At 54.9% G+C, this 15,339-nt stretch overlaps 1 protein-coding gene across 2 annotated transcripts in view; it reads left to right on the top strand.

The window, feature by feature from the left end:
* The window catches only part of NBAS (NBAS subunit of NRZ tethering complex), a 177,290-nt gene that overhangs the window by 156,310 nt on the left and 5,641 nt on the right, over positions 1–15,339 (top strand). Inside the window, exons 49-51 of one of the 2 annotated variants that reach the window (XM_056814754.1) lie at positions 8,909–9,054; positions 9,251–9,395; positions 14,434–14,562. In XM_056814754.1, the coding sequence (XP_056670732.1) occupies positions 8,909–9,054; positions 9,251–9,395; positions 14,434–14,562 (420 nt within the window). Of the gene's footprint in view, positions 1–349; positions 7,081–8,908; positions 9,055–9,250; positions 9,396–14,433; positions 14,563–15,339 lie in introns of those variants that run through there. The other variant, XM_056814758.1, reaches the window with a different exon arrangement.

The raw sequence follows: 15,339 nt of genomic DNA, 5'->3' as shown, positions 1-15,339 counted from the left end.
CGCCCGAGCCAGCCTCGCGCCCTTTAAGGAGGCTCACCCTCGCCTCCTAGTGAGCAGAGGTGGGGAAAGATAATGATGGTGCAAAGTTCACTGACCGAAACATGTGGGCTGCCACCCTGAGCATGGCTGGTCATCCTCTTAGACTTTGCACACGCCAAAGAGGGCCTTGATATTTCATTAGGCTCTGGGGGCCGGAAGAAGCCCCTCCCCCCGCTGTGGGGCCGGGAACGGGGCGGCTCTGCTGAACGAGGGGTGCTGCCCGGGGGGCCCGCCGGGCATCCCCAATTCGGATCCTGCCAGTCCCTGGGCTTCTCCTTATCTCGACTGCTCCGCTTTTGTCGTTTTCTAGTTAGCTGGTGCCTGAAGAATGTGGGCCAAAATACGGATGTTTCCTTCAAAAAACGATTTCAGCACGCCATCACTCAACTCCTCCTCGTTTTAGTGCCGAAGACCCCTGCGGCTCAGAACGCCGACACGCTGCCTCGGCTCGCCTGGCGCCCGTGGCAGGGCCCTGCTCACGCTGCCTCGGCTCGCCTGGCGCCCGTGGCAGGGCCCTGCTCACGCTGCCTCTCGGGCTCGGGTTCAGGGCATCTGCGGGCCCTTCCCGCCACCACACCCCCTACTGGCGGGGGAGGGGCTCCTCCTTTTAAAAGGTAACTCACTGGCTGTTGCGGTTATGGGTAGAAGCCATTTTTGACGGTGGTTTTCTGACATTTGGGGATGAGATGGTCTCCCCTCCTCCCTCCTCCCCCTCTCCCTGGGCAGTGCATGTACGCTGGAGGCTCTCCCAGAGCCCAAACAGTGACACGCATGTGGCGGAAGGTGGACTCCAGCTTCCTTCTCGGCTGGCGGAGATCATCGAGGACCCATTCTGGAGGTCTTAGGAACTTGCTCCAGCGGCGAACATTTCTCTTACTTTATGATCCTTCTCCTGGGGCGGCCCAGGAGTGGTACTGCTGGCTCGAAGGGTCAGTTTGTGACCCTCTTAGCCTGTTCCATACTGGTCTCCAGAATGGTGGTATCATTTCACAGGTCTACCAACAATGTATTGGTGCCCAATTTTTCCCACATCCCTTCAAAAATTCATCCTTTTTCTTTTTGGTCTTAGGGGAGGAATTCCTAAATAAACAACAGGTAGAAGAAATCGCACAAGACAAAAGGGACCATCTTGATTTCATAAACATTTAAAAAATGTATAGTCAAAGCAAATGGAGTAAAAAGAGAACAGTGAAATAGAAACATTCTTCTTCCCACTTCTGTATTAAAATTCTAACCCAAGATCTAGAGGGAATTGTCCCAAATGTGTGCTATAATGAGCTATTCCCCAGTAGATAAATGCTAAAATAATTGACGTACATACAGCACTGTAAAGTTACAAAGTTTAAACTGCCTCATAAACTTTATACTTTGCATCTATGGAGTCAACGGATTTAAACTGTTAAAAAAATGGATTGACTTTGGGAAGATGAGCACTCTTTGAGGTGCCAGCGGGACAACCATCCAGTCATTTGGGAACAGCATTTGGCATTAAGTGGAAACAAAAAGACTGAAATGTTCCTAGGTAACGTGAAACCTGGTCATCCTGGGCCTGTACTTCCGGGAGATTAAAGACACGGGGAGTGATAGCTCATCGAGACGTTAGTATTCATAGCAGGGAGGAAAACTGGAAACAAAGTGATTGACCGGGGATGGCTGAACAAGTTCTGGCCAGAAATAGAGTGGAACATGTTTGTGCTCTAAGAAGTGGTGTGAACTGAGACAGAACAAAGACAAAATCAGAAGAGCTTTTAGACACAATGACCCCAGTGACGGAAAGGAAAACGTTCAGAAATCCCAGGCTTCAGTTGAGTGCCGCGGCCGGTCTGTGTTCCCGAGATGACGAGGGGCCATGGGCTGGGAATGGGAGATGCCACCCAGGCTGGCCAGTAAGCTCGGGAGACTGGCTTGATGTAACTGCCTCTCCTTTTCCTGTGAGGTGTGTAGGTCACTTGGAAGTGACTTCGATGTAAAAAATAAAAAACTCTTTTTGGTATTGAGTTGAGATTGCTAAATATTTCTCTTGGTAGTCCACAAACCATTGGTTAAACATTGATTAGGTATCAGGTTCTGTGAGGTGTGCAGGGGACACCAAGGCCAAAGCGTGGGACTTGCCATCAAGGAAGGTGAGGCATGGTTAGATTGGGGAGAGAATCAGGAACTGGTTATTATTATTATTAGTTGGGATTTGGGTTAAGCACTGTAGGAAGCCAGGGAAGCCAAGTGGCAGAGATGAGGAGGGAGAGCATCCTAGATATGAGGTGGCTGAATTCTGTGACTCTTTCTGGGAGTTTTCTTGGCAAGGATACTGGAGTGGTTTGCCATTTCCTTCTCCAGATTGTTTTACAAATGAAGAAACGGAGGCAAACAGGGCCAAGTGACTTGCCTAGGACCACACAGCTAGTAAGGTCAGAGATTGGATTTGATCTCAGAGAGATGAGCCTTCCTGAATCCTGGCCTCACACTCTGTGCGTGATGGTGCCACCTTGCTGCCCATTGCATGGGGACAGAGTCAGTGACCCGCGCTGGAGCCTGTGGAAAAGAGAGAAAGTATAAGGCGTGCCAAAGGACAGAAGCTGGAGGTTGATCAGCTGTCAATCAAAGGAAGATTCCATTTGGCATGTTACGGGGAAACAGTTGAAGGCAAGAGTCAACGGCTGACTGATTTCTGGGCCTCTTGGCTGATGGTGGTGACTCGGAAGGAAGAAGCTGGGTTTATCTCTGGGACTCGGGATAGTCAAGGTGGAGGCAGCCTGGCTGATCTGAAGGCAGAAGAAGAAGGACAAGAGTCCATAGATCTCTCTCCGGCCGGCTCTGTTTCATGCTCGTGACTGAATCGCCATTTCTCCCAATATCCTCCACCCCAAGACTCCCTGTAGATAATAGGGAAACCTCCAACCCTCTTGCCTCCATCCTTCATCTTTCCTGTCTTCCCCAAATGACCCCTTACTTTAGATACGAGATAGAAAGTGTTTTCATTTGAGCCAGCACAAACTCCCCCTGAATAAGCAGCAGCAGAAGACAAGGGGAGGGAAGCTGAACAGGCTGAAGACGGAGGACCGGGAGGAGGGTAGGCAAAAGGAAGATAACTGCCTGATTGATTAGTGCTCATTGATCCATCGAATCTACCCCCTCCGATATTATCTATTACAGTTTGGCACCTCGGACTGACTGGACTTCACAATCTCTAAAGACAACAGCAAGATGTTTAAGCCAGTGCTCTGTGGGGAAGTTGTGCTGGCAGCATTATGGCTTACTGCATTTATAATATCCTATACAGTAAAATGACCACCATGATGGGCGATTCACACTAGAGATGCCATTCCAAAAAGAAGCTGCCCTCTGGCGCATCATGGCTCAAGTTTATCTCAGCTCCACGGCGGGGCTGTACAGACTCTGACTTATTGGAAGGACATCTATAGATTTGGAATCCCCCAAAAGGCAGCAAAGATAATGGTGGTGGATACTAACTTGGAAAATGTTGTTCAGAACATGTTTGAAGAATTTATCAAGGCAGACGGGCTGGATTAAGGACAAGAACAATGGCCAGAAAATTGTGCACCCAACGAGAAAGACAGAAAGGCAAAGAAAACAAAGGCTAATGCACAGGGAAATGACAGTGACAAGGACACTAAGTCTGAAAGTGAACATGAGAAAATTTTTCCATCCAAAGGATGTGTTACATTCAAAGGTGCATGGACAGTTTATAACCCAGGAGCTTAATTCCCTGAAGAAAGGGGTTCCAAAATGTATAGATCAGCCCTATAAGACTCAGAAAGAACTCAGACGTGCTTTCCGAATTTCTGAGCCAGATTTCCAAGATGTGGAATTTCTCTTGTCTGAACTGTTTAGCCCCCATGAGCATCGCCAATTCGTTGAAAAGACCAGGTCAGAAAACAACCGGCCCACAGAGGAGCAAAGGGAAGACCTTGATTTTGCTAATCCCACCAGCATGACCTACTCGAGGAAATGTAGGGAGGACTTGCTTCAAGCTGTTACGCTCTGTTGTTCAAAGCCTAATGCACGGGCCAGATTTGACAAACTAATGCAAAATGCAGGGGAACATCCAGCTTCCTTTATAGCTCGTCTCTCTGAAATGGCTGAATCAATGATGAGTTCGGAGGCAAATAGGGGTGAGTCTACAGATCACGTGAGGAGCCAGTTCTTGAAGGGCTGCCACCTCCCTTCAGGAACTTTTTCACATATTACTTCCCAAAGTCTGATACTGCGAGTCCGATCGGATTAGGTGAAACCACAGCTTAGCTCCATGAAAATGATCCAGAACAACATGAACAGATGCAGGATTTAAAGGAAAAATTAGAGACGAGGAGATTGAGCAAATCAAGAAGCTGAATACCGTTAGGACACACACAAACCTACTTATGAACCCAAAACAGTCCAGAGAGAAACCAGACGATGTTTTTCCTGCCATAAGAAAGGACACCTGATCAAAGACCGCTTTCTGAGAAAGCAAGACCCAGAAAGCACAATCCCACTTGCTGTTCTCATCGTAAGCTAAAGTCCACCCAGCAGGCAACTGATTTAGAGGAAATGCAACAGCCTATTAAACGAGGAACCAAACCTAAATATTCTGACACGGCTAGGAGAGAATTATGAAGCCAGGCCTAGAACGTACGTAGTTTGGTACATGGAGATAGAAGAAATGGTGTAAGAGAGACTGATGTTAAACTTAGGAGAAAGAAGATAAGAAATGGTGAAAATTCAGTGCAAGCAAGTGAATCTGAGTGATAGCAAATGCAATAATAAACCGAGAGACCAGCAGAGGCCAGTAAAGCAGTTAGAGGCAGCTCGACCCTTGAAAACCCTCGGGGAACCCGAGATTCCTTCTTGAGGATCACACTCTTACTGACTTGAGATCTCAGCGTCATCCCAGTCATTAATTCATTCCCTGAGAGCCATTCACTACGTGCCTAACGTGGGTCAAGGGGCGTTCTCGGGGCTGCTGGGCCGGACGGGCGTTGTGCCTGTGGGCTGCAGACTGGGATAGAGGAGGACATGGAGGCCCGGAGAGAGGAAGTGATTCTTCTGGATCCCAGGGGGCCATGGCAGAGCCAGAACTCGACCTCAGATCCTTCGATTCCAGATCCTCCTTTCCTTCTGCCCGGGCTGCTCCGGGCAAGGCTCCCTTCTGGCTCCTTAGGAGTTCACAGCTCATGAAAGCAACCTGCCACTTGCCCTCAGCTTGGGAGAATCTCACGAGCTTTCCGGGTCATGGATGTGTTTTTTTGTTGGAGTTGTTTGAGGAGGTCTCTTGGCAGAGGAGCCGGGGCCGTCCCCTGCGGGCTGTGCTGATTTTATTTAGCCGGCGGCATCTGTTTTTGTGGGGGGAAGCCTTTCTCTTTCCGCTTCCTGCTCTCGCCTTCCTTTTTCCTTTTTTTCTCCTTCCTCTCTTTAAACGAGCAGCCTTAGGCTTCCTGTATTGGCTCCCCTTAATTGATTCTTATTCCGTGACCCTTTCCTTGAGGACTTGTGCCAGTCCACCAGGTTAGATTCGATGACTTTGGGTGTTAGAGGCAGCGATTCTCCCCCCTCTGGGCCTTGGTGTTCCCCTCGGCATCTTTGTTTCTGAGGTGTTAGGTCGTGTCTCTGGGTAGGGGGCGGCGCCTGCACTCGCCTGGACTTGGAGCCAGCCTCTCGGCGCCCCATCAGGAGCGTGGGCACAGGGAGCCATTGAGGGAGATGTAGGCCAGGCGGAGAGGTGGCCTACGGAGCCATTGCCGGGCCCTTGCTTGTTCCCGTGAGGCCCGCTGTGGCCCTTTCCCCATGCTGTGAAGCGATCAGGAGAGGCTCCTCATGAATTTGGGCGCCGCTTTCGGCTCTGCATCGCTCTATTGGCTGTTGCCCCCGCGATGCCGCTTCTCCATCCTCCATCTGCTTCCCTTCCTCGTGAGGGCTTGTTCTCAGGAGAGTCCGTTGTGTGTCTGCGAAAGGGCCTCAGCTAGCAGTTATGGCTGTCTAGAATAGGCCGTCCGCGAAGATGCCCTCGGACAGGGCCACAGATCGCTTTACTCGGGGAGCCCCCCGGCGACCCACAGAATAAATACACAAACGGAACTGGCCCAGGTAGCCCTCGGGCACACGGGTATGGGGGGTGCCCTCTCCCCTCTTCTTGGGGCCCTGCGTGTTTGGGTTCCGGCTGCTGCCCTTTCCAGCGAGGCCCTCGTTCAGGCGGTCCCCGCTTCTGTCGCTCCCTTTGCCCCGGCTCTCTCGGAGCGTCCCAGGCTTCTCGGGGCTCTTCCTGTTCATCGGTGATTGCCGACCTATCCGCGGGCACAGAACTTCTCCTGCGATATTTTCCTCGGGCGAAGTCACTTGAGCACGATTTCTCTTCCTGTCAGGAATTCAGCATCGGAGCCGGAAACAAGCGTAGCCTAAAAGCAGAACTTGTACTGCTCCGTCCTGTCTCATTCCATGAGCATTCCGTGGGCTGGGCTGCAGGCCCTGTGCCAGCTTCCGGCCCAGTCTTGTTTCCGCCTTCCATGGCCCGCCCCGAGGGATTCTCCTGAGTGCAGGGCTGACTCCCGGGACTCCTTCACCCGCCCACGTTCCGGTCGAGGGTCGCCGGCCTGGCACCGCCCCTTCCTGGGTGCTCCTCGCACCCGGTACGCCGTCTGGACGTTTCCCAGCCGGTCCCGGCCTCCTTAGCTCCCCTCACTTTCCCCGACGAGCCCGGCCCCTCCCGACTCCCACTTCGACAAACCCCCAGCGCCAGGCACAGCGGGACGCGTCTGTGGACTCCCTTTATTTCGAACTGGGGACGCTCGGGCCAGAGGAGGAGGAAGAAGGAAGCCGGCCCTTTGCTCCCCGATGCCCCTCGGCCGCCTGCCAGGCCTGGTGGCTTCACGTGCTGGGTTTTGCCCCGATGGCGCGCCTGGGACAAGGGGGAGCCTGTCCCCTGAGGCGCTCGTCTCCCCTCGGGGCCCCGAGCACACGTGCCTGCGCTTTTCGGGGCGCTGGACACAGAGGACCCACTTTGCTTCCGTCTGAGTGAGGACGCGGCCCGGCTCTTCCTCCGGCCTCGGCAGTGCCCGAAGGCTCAGGCTCGCCTCCCTGCTCCAGGGAGGATTCCGGCTCAGCACCCATCCGCTGCCCGGGAGGCCCGGCGCGGGCTGTTGGCAAACTGCCCGCCGCCTCTCCTCCCGCCTTTGCGGGCACGCCGAGGGTCTGCCGTAGGCCACGCCCGCGCCAGGCCTGCTTCCTTCCTGCCTTTGCGTCCCCAACACGAGCCCAGCCCTGGGCCCGAACGCAGATGGCCGCGGCGCGCCGAGAAGCCCGCCCTCCCTGGCCAGAGGCCCTCTGCTGTGTGTCTGCCCTCCTTGGCACGGGCCAGCGCCAGCCTTCGCAGGGGCCGCTCGGACGCCCGTCCAAGCCGCCGTCCAGCCCTTGCAGCATTCTTAGGGTGCCAGGAAGCTCTGGCCCCCTCCTTCCCTGGTCCTCCCTGGCGATGGCTGCCGGCCCGAAGAAGCGACTTCTGGGCCCTGGGACAGCGGCCGCAGCCCGGCTTCCTCAGCAGGCTGAATGTCAGCTTCATTTTGGGCTGCCGGCCGGGAGGGCCTCTCGCTTCTGCCTGGGTGGCTCTTCGTAGCTTCACGCACGTCTTTCTGAACGAGCCTCGCTCTGTCCGAGCCGTCCCAGGCACGTGCCCGCTCGGCCCCCCCGGGGCCCCCTCCACGTCCGGGGCTCGGCCCCCCCGGGCCCCTCCACGTCCGGGGCTCGGCCCCCCGGGGCCCCTCCACGTCCGGGGCTCGGCCGCCCCGGGGCCCCCTCCACGTCCGGGGCTCGGCCCCCCGGGGCCCCTCCACGTCCGGGGCTCGGCCCCCCGGGGCCCCTCCACGTCCGGGGCTCGGCCCCCCCGGGGCCCCCTCCACGTCCGGGGCTCGGCCCCCCCGGGGCCCCCTCCACGTCCGGGGCTCGGCCCCCCCGGGCCCCTCCACGTCCGGGGCTCGGCCCCCCCGGGCCCCTCCACGTCCGGGGCTCGGCCGCCCTGGGGCCCCCTCCACGTCCGGGGCTCGGCCGCCCCCCCAGGAGAGCTGCTGCGGCCGTTTCAGGCATGGGGCTCCTTTCCACTGCCCGGACCACCTCGGGACAGCGGCCGGGTTTGTTGTGGGCCTCTCCCAAGCCTGTGGCGGCTCCGCTGGTGGACCAGCTGGGGGTCTTCGCCCAGTCCTTGCTGGGAGAGCAGAGCTGAATCTCAGCCCAGTGACGGCACCCAGCGTGGACGTCCGGGGAGCGAGGGGCGGAGGCGGGGGCAGGGCTGGACCCCGGCAGCCCCGCTCGCTGCTCCTCCCTCGGCTGTGGGCCCCCCAGGCTCACGCTGTTGCCTTCTCTTACCCACAAAGTTCCTCTGGAGTACGAGGGGCAGAGTTTGCCGGAGAGGGACTGCGGGGAAGCTGCTACTGATCTGGATTGGGCGGCGGCGGGGGCAGGAAGGAAGGAGCGGGGGCACCGGGAGCGCTCCGGGGACGGGGAGGGAGCAGACGCCGAGAAGGTGCCAGGTGCCAGGCAGGGCTCCTCCCTCCTCCTTTCCTCCCTGGAGGCAGTCAGCCCCCTGCGCCTCCCCAGAGCTCCCTGTGCCCCGAGCCTCTTCCGGGCAGACCTGGGCTGGTGGGCCCCATGCCCGGCGCTGGCTGCGGCGCTCCTCGGGAAGCTTCCGTGGGTGCCCCGGGGAGGCCTCAGAGGCCCCATTCCCCAGGAGAGAGGCCCGAGGCCATGCCCAGAATCCCGTTCGACCACACGTGTTCCCCGGCAGACACGCACACGCCACATACGTGCGGACATGCGTGTGTCACAGCTGGCACCGGGTTCTGGGGGGACGGAGCCCTCGCCCAGCCCCCCGCCCGTCTCCCCGCAGGTGTCCATCGCCGACATCGAGAGCGAGGCCGGACGCCGGGCCCTCTTCCTGGCTCTGCTCGAGGCCAGCCGGCGGCCGGTGGAGTTCCAGCACTTGGCTCTGCTGCTGCAGGCGTGGCCCCCGCCGAGGAGGAGCGCCGACGACGCGTAAGTGAGGCTTCCGGGGCGGGGGCACGTGACTTGTCCAGGGCCGCCCGGAGAGGCGCTTGAGCTCTGGGAGGCCCCCCCGGCGGGGACGCCGAGGCCCCGGCCCAGAAGCCTCGGGCGCTGCTTGGGGGGCCCCGGAGGGGCCGGGCTGCCCGCTCTGGTGCCCACCCTTCCTCCTTCCCTCTCCTCCGTGTAGGGGCAGCACGAGCGACAACCCCTGGCTGCAGCTGGCGAGCAGGATGCTGTCCGGGTGCCCAGACGAGAGCCCGGCGGCCGTGGGCGCCGACGTGCTGGCGCTGTGCCGCTCCTTGTACCACACGCCGCAGACGCTCCCCCCGGAGGTGAGAGGCCATTGGGGGGGGGGCCCCCGGGGTCACGTGGCCCGTGGCCGGAGCGGCCCCGCCAGCCTGGGCGGCGTCGGAGAGCGCCCGCCGCCTCTCCTCGCACCCTGCGCTTTCTCGTCCCAGGTGGGATTCGCATCCGCACCACGCATGTTCCCTCGAAATAGAAGCTGCCAGAAGCGCTCCGTCCCCTTCCCCGGGCCCATCGCTAGTCCAGAGCGCCTGGGAGCGGGCAGCGGTCACCGAGCTGGGCTGGAGGCCACCCCGTGTCCACGGGCCTGGCCGGAGGGGCGGGTGATGGTGGGTGCGGCTGAGGATGCCCAGAGCTCAGGCCTCGGCCGGAGGAGCCGGCGATTAGGCCCGTGGATGGAGCACCTGCCGAGTGCCAAGTCAGTGCCAGGCATGCCACAAGGCCCAGCTCCGGCCCCGTCACTTATGGCGGCAGCAGAGGGAAGCTCTCGAACTCGGAGCCCATTCTGTGGTGGCGTTGCTCTTCTTTGTTTTGGCCCCGATTATAACTTCCACACACCGGCCCCAGTAGTTCCCTCTAGAAAGCAGAAGGAATAACATTTCAGTTCCACAAGAAGGACCTTGAGAAATGTGGAGACCAAAGTTGTTCTCCCTTCCTTGGCTGGGCCTCCCGTGGCACAGTTTTAGCCTTTCCTTGTCCTTGGCGTGCTCCATCTCTGGCCAGTCTCCTTCCACAACGGGGCGCCCAGAATTAGATGGAGCCCCCGAGGAGTTCCAGCCAGGGCCCAGGTGGCCAGAGTCCTCTCGCTGGGGTCGACGTCCCGGGCCTCTGGGATGCGGCCTGAGCTCCCTCGAGGTGTTTGGGCCCCCCCCACTGCAGCACAAAGCTCCATGGCCTTCATTTCTGTGGCAGGCGATGGGCCGCTCATTCCCTCCTAGCTGGTCACTACACTGACTGGAGTCCCAAAGCTTGCAGAGTTGTTGGTTTTTGCAGTATTGCTGCTGTGTGAATTATTTTTCTGATTACTCTTAAAACTCTGCATCAGTTTATACAAGTCTTCTCAGATTTCCCTGAACCACCCCTTCATCATCTCCTACAACACAGCAGTGTGTTGCACCGTCTGTCCACATGTGATGAGCCCCATTCATGGACTGTGGCTTGTTTTGCCATTCACCCGTGGTCTGGTACCCCTCAATTCCCAGGTGTGCCACTTCTGCCCAGCCTTTGGGTGTGGATTCCTTAGGATCGACCCCTCCCTGGACCTACTTTTCTAGACCATCTTCTCCTTTCTCCCTGCTCTTTCGTCCTTTGTTTCCCTGTTGACTGAAAGGTATTTCCTTCCCCAGGTGTGTGTGTATAGTCCTCCTTTGACCAGTTAAGATGAGAGTGAGGTTCAGGCGTCACCGGATGCTCTCTCCCTTGCTCCTCCTTTGTAGACTTCTGCTTATATACTTTAATTCCATGAGGTGATTTCCTCATCCTTTCTCTCCTCCTGCCTCAAGTATTTCTCTTCACCTCCTCTTCCATCCTTTTAAGCTCATCAAGACAGATGATGGGGCCCCGAGGGGACACTCCCATCATTCTGTCATGTCTTCAGAATAGAATTGAAAACTTGATCCTTATTTGATCCTCTGATTGTCTACTCATATTTGCCTTTTTACAATTCTCAACTCGGGTGTTTCACTTCAAAGGTTTTTTGTGACCCTGATCTTTTAAAAAAGATTATCTGGAAGTCCTTTATTTCATTAAATATCCATTTTCCTTCTGTAGGATTATACTCATCCTTATTAAGCTATTTATTCTTGTTTGTAAGCCTGTATCCTTTGCCCTTTGAAATATCATATTCCAAACTCCCTACACCTCTAGAGGGGTAGCTGCTCAATTGTGGGTGATTCCAACTGGCTCCTTTATGCTAGGAGTCTTTCTTTACGGTTTTTGGGATTTTTTTCTTTGACTTGTAAACTAGATTTTGGCTTTAATTTGCATTGATTATAATTCATTAGGGGATTTCTTTTAGGAGGTGACTGGTGGGTTTTTTCTATTTCTCCTTTGTTGCCTGTTTCTTATGAGATCTGGGTAGTTTCCTGATTTCTTAAAATACAGTGTCTAAGCTCTTTATTTTGTTAAAATTATGGTAGGACTGAATATTTAATTGGTGGGCGCCAAGGACTTAATTACTACATCTCAAAATGAATTACTCAAGTAAATGGAATTATGGTAGTTTATTTTTACAATAGAGGGAAGATATTAAGGGAGAGAGAAGAGAGGAAGAGAGAGCAAGAGAGAGAGAGCGAGAGAGACAGACAGACAGACAGACAGACAGACAGACAGACAGACAGAGAAAGAAAAAACTCTGGCTTCCTCTAAAGAGGAAAGGAGTCTCGAGACGATGGGCCTTTCTCGGAGGTTCACACCTCCAGAAAGGGCAAGGAAGGAAGTCAGCCTTTCACTCACCACAGTGACCATCTAAAAGAAAAGCTGTCTGAGGTCTCCTGCACGAGCTCCTCCAGGGGTCCAGTGGTCCAGTTCCACAGCTAAGTGTCTTCACTCCAAGTCTGAGTGTCTGTCTTCCAGTCTCTCCTCAAGTGTCTATTTTCCCTCCAGCTCCGAGTGGCTGTCTTCATTCCAAGCCCTAGCGAGTCTCTTCCAGTCCAACTCCGAGTGACTGAATCCTCCTCTATGTGTCTGTTTCCACTATTTAAAGATCTTTTCTCTTGTGTCACCCCCCCTCCCCTATATTTTATGTCTACCAATCACAGCAGACGTTCCTCTCCAGGACTGCCCACTCTTTCACATGTGGGTCACAGGCCTCCCACTCAATGTGAAATGGGTGTTCATACCTTTTGTGGTTAGTTAACAGCTTTGTAGTTAGTTAATAACACCTTGGTTAACACCTTTTTGTAGTTAAAATGGGTAGATCTACTGAGTTAACACTTTGGGGATTAAAATCTAAAAAATAGACAGGGAATTATCATTTAATGTTTGCAATCAAGGAAGAGCTAAGCGCCTTCATTGTTACAATCAATGGGAGAGCCGAATCCAATCTTCACAATTTCATCATGACTTTCAGGTAGTCCAGTGATTCCCAACTTACCTTTCCTAGTCTATCCTCCAAGTCATTGACTTTTCATAAGAGATATATTTTATCCATTTTTAAATTTTGGTCTTTTGACTCAAAAAATGCTTCTTATTGACTGATGGAGTCACTAGCTTTTAAATTTGATCTTTTTTACTTTTAGGGAGTTATTTTCTTTGGTGGTATTTTGTGTCTCGTGCCAAGCTGTTAATTATCTAATTCTTTTCTTACCCAGTTTTGCTTCAGGGCTCTTATTTGATTTTTAAAGTCATTTTTCACTTTTTTCCCCCTTTTTTAAATGCTCTTGCTTTTTCTTATCTAGGAATTCTGGTAGAACTTCTAACTAAGCTGCATTATTCTTGGAAGCTTCATTCTCTTCTTTTGTGTTATTGTTAGAATAGCTCTGGATGGGATTCTGCCTTTGCTCACTGTACCAGCCTTCCTTCCCTGGAACACCATTGTAGTTCTCTTTCTGTCCTCACAGGCTGGAAGGCTCTAGTGGCCACCGCTGGCCAGGGCCGTCCTCAGTATCCTCAGCCCTCTCTGACTTCCTGTGCTGACCTGGGCTGGAGGCAGGACTCACAGGGATATATCTATTCTTGGGTTTCCTGATCATGATGTTTTCTGGTATCTCTGGGTAGTGTAACAGTTAAAATTAAGGGGCCAAGCTGTGGCAGGTAGAAATTAGTTTCTCTCTGCAAGGAGTATTATATTTTTAGAGGTTTATCGAAGATTAAAATATAAAGAAAATCCAAGTAAGAAAGGCACGTGTCTAGGCCCAAAGAGCCTATTCATGACCACTCACATCTTGCCTGCTAGGTGGAGAGCCGAGTGTGCTCTGAAGCGGAAGTAGGAAAAGGTCACAGTAGCCTTTACAGCCAGGTTAAATATACATTTTTGACATTGCCCAGGTGGAGAAATCAGTGAGATTAGAGGGCATTCTTGGAGCTAGCAAGGACTCCTGGCGATTGGAGTCCGGAGTTCAAGTCTCCATTTTTAGTGGCATCTTGTGGAAAATCTCGACTATCTTTTCTGCCTTCCTTGATTTGGGCTCCCTTCTCCTCCTTTGCCTCTGAGCCTCCCTGGCTTCTCTCAAGACCTGGCTCGAATCTCACCTTCTGCTCTCCGGGGACCTTCCCTCTGTCCGGAATACACCTCGCTTGTGCCTGGTTTTTGCATGTTTGACGTGACTCCCTGAGGGCAGGGGCAGTTTTAGCACAGTACCAGGCACTTAGGGTACGCATGAATGCTTGCTGGCTCTGCCCTGGCCACTGTGCTAGGCACTGGGGTACAGAGTCACCCATGAGGGGTTTTCCTACCGGTCATCTGGTGCGATGGGCCTCACGAATAGGATAGCCCACCCTCCAGATGAGGAAAATGAGTCTCCATCAGGGAACGTGACTTGGCCCCTCTTTGGGGGAGTGGGTGTGAATGCGAGGCTCAGAGCAGGGTCATTTAGTGCCCAGGCTACAGAAGTGTGCTCTGGGTGGGCAGAGCAGCCCCTGCCAAACTGGCAAGAGCCAGCCATTGGCCCAGGGCATTTGCCTCCTAGCCTCATGGAAACGGGAGGACCGTGGGGTCCAGCTAGTTGAATTGTTCCCTCAGTCACTCATTCGGGCCTAGCCTTGGGGGAGACCTGCCCACCTGGGGCAGGAGGGACACTGGCTAAAGGCGTTTGGAATTTATCTGAGGCAGCTGCTCCTGGGTGTTTGGGCCCCTGATGGGGACTCAGGCCGGCCCCTCCTCTAGGCATGTGACCAGGAGCTCCCCTTTCTGGAGCCCAGGTGTTCCGTCCTCCCAGGCCACCCTGGGGGACGTCTTCCTACACATGTTGAGTGGCTCTAGCCAAGAGCCACCATAGGATTCCCCGTGGCAGGGCCTGTGACCGCCGTTCATGGTCTTTCTTGCCGTGGACGTGGCGGGGGCTCGTGGCCAGCTCGAGCGGTGCCCCCCCAGGATCCCTGAATCTCACCGGCTGCCTCTGCTTTCAGGGTGTGAAGGAGCTGGCCTTGCTGCTTCTTAGCCAGTCCCTCCTGCTCCCAGCCCTGAAGCTGCTGGTGGAAAGCCAGGACGGAGCTCTCCAAGCCCTGGCCCTGGAGCACATAGCCGCTGTGGCCGAGGTATGTACACATTGCGGGTTTTCCGGCCCTGTGGTTGTCGTGGAGCGTCTCTGGTCCGCTCCCGCCATTTGGAGACCAGGAGGATGTCGACCCCCAGTGCCCTGGTGCGTGCGCCGGGGCCAGCTGAGAAATCTTGTTGGAAAAAGCTGGCCTTCAGCACGTCAGCCTGGCTGAGGGTGTGGGCATGAGAGGGACAAGAAGGCCGAGCTTGGGGCTGCTGGGGTGGCTTCTGTTACTGGGGCCCCCTGCCCCCCCGAGTCTGTTCTGCTTTAGTTTTAAGTCTGGGTTTCCCAATAATTAAGGAAGTCGCTTTGGTGAGGGCTGCCTTAGAGGATCCAACGGTGAGCTCTGCTCAGAACTCCAGATGTGGCGAGGGCGGGCACTTTTTGCACCCAGGGATTTTTATCTGCCGCAGCTAGTGGGACGTTTGGTAGGCTGAACCCCATGAAATCAACACGCACATTGGCTCAGGAGGGGGCACTTTAATGGAGACCAGCAAACACACAAAGCATCAGGGGAAATTCCAGCTCAGGAAAGACCTACAAATCTACCAGGAATGACTCCTGTCTAATGAGCACAGAAGGCCCCAAACATAAAGCACGTAGTTATTACTGAAAGGAAGATGGCAAGAGATACTCTTCTTGGGCAGATCACATGGCTTTTCCAGGGCCTGGCAGAGGGAGGAAGAAAAAGGAAGGGGACACTGGCTGTTTCTCTGCCAGATCAGCTGTGGGTCTGTCACCACCCTTGGGAAGGTGTGGATGCACAGGGCTCCCT

The sequence above is a fragment of the Monodelphis domestica genome, chromosome 1, assembly GCF_027887165.1.
Source record: "Monodelphis domestica isolate mMonDom1 chromosome 1, mMonDom1.pri, whole genome shotgun sequence".
Classification (NCBI taxonomy): domain Eukaryota; kingdom Metazoa; phylum Chordata; class Mammalia; order Didelphimorphia; family Didelphidae; genus Monodelphis; species Monodelphis domestica.
This window is presented reverse-complemented; position numbering and strand designations above follow the sequence as displayed.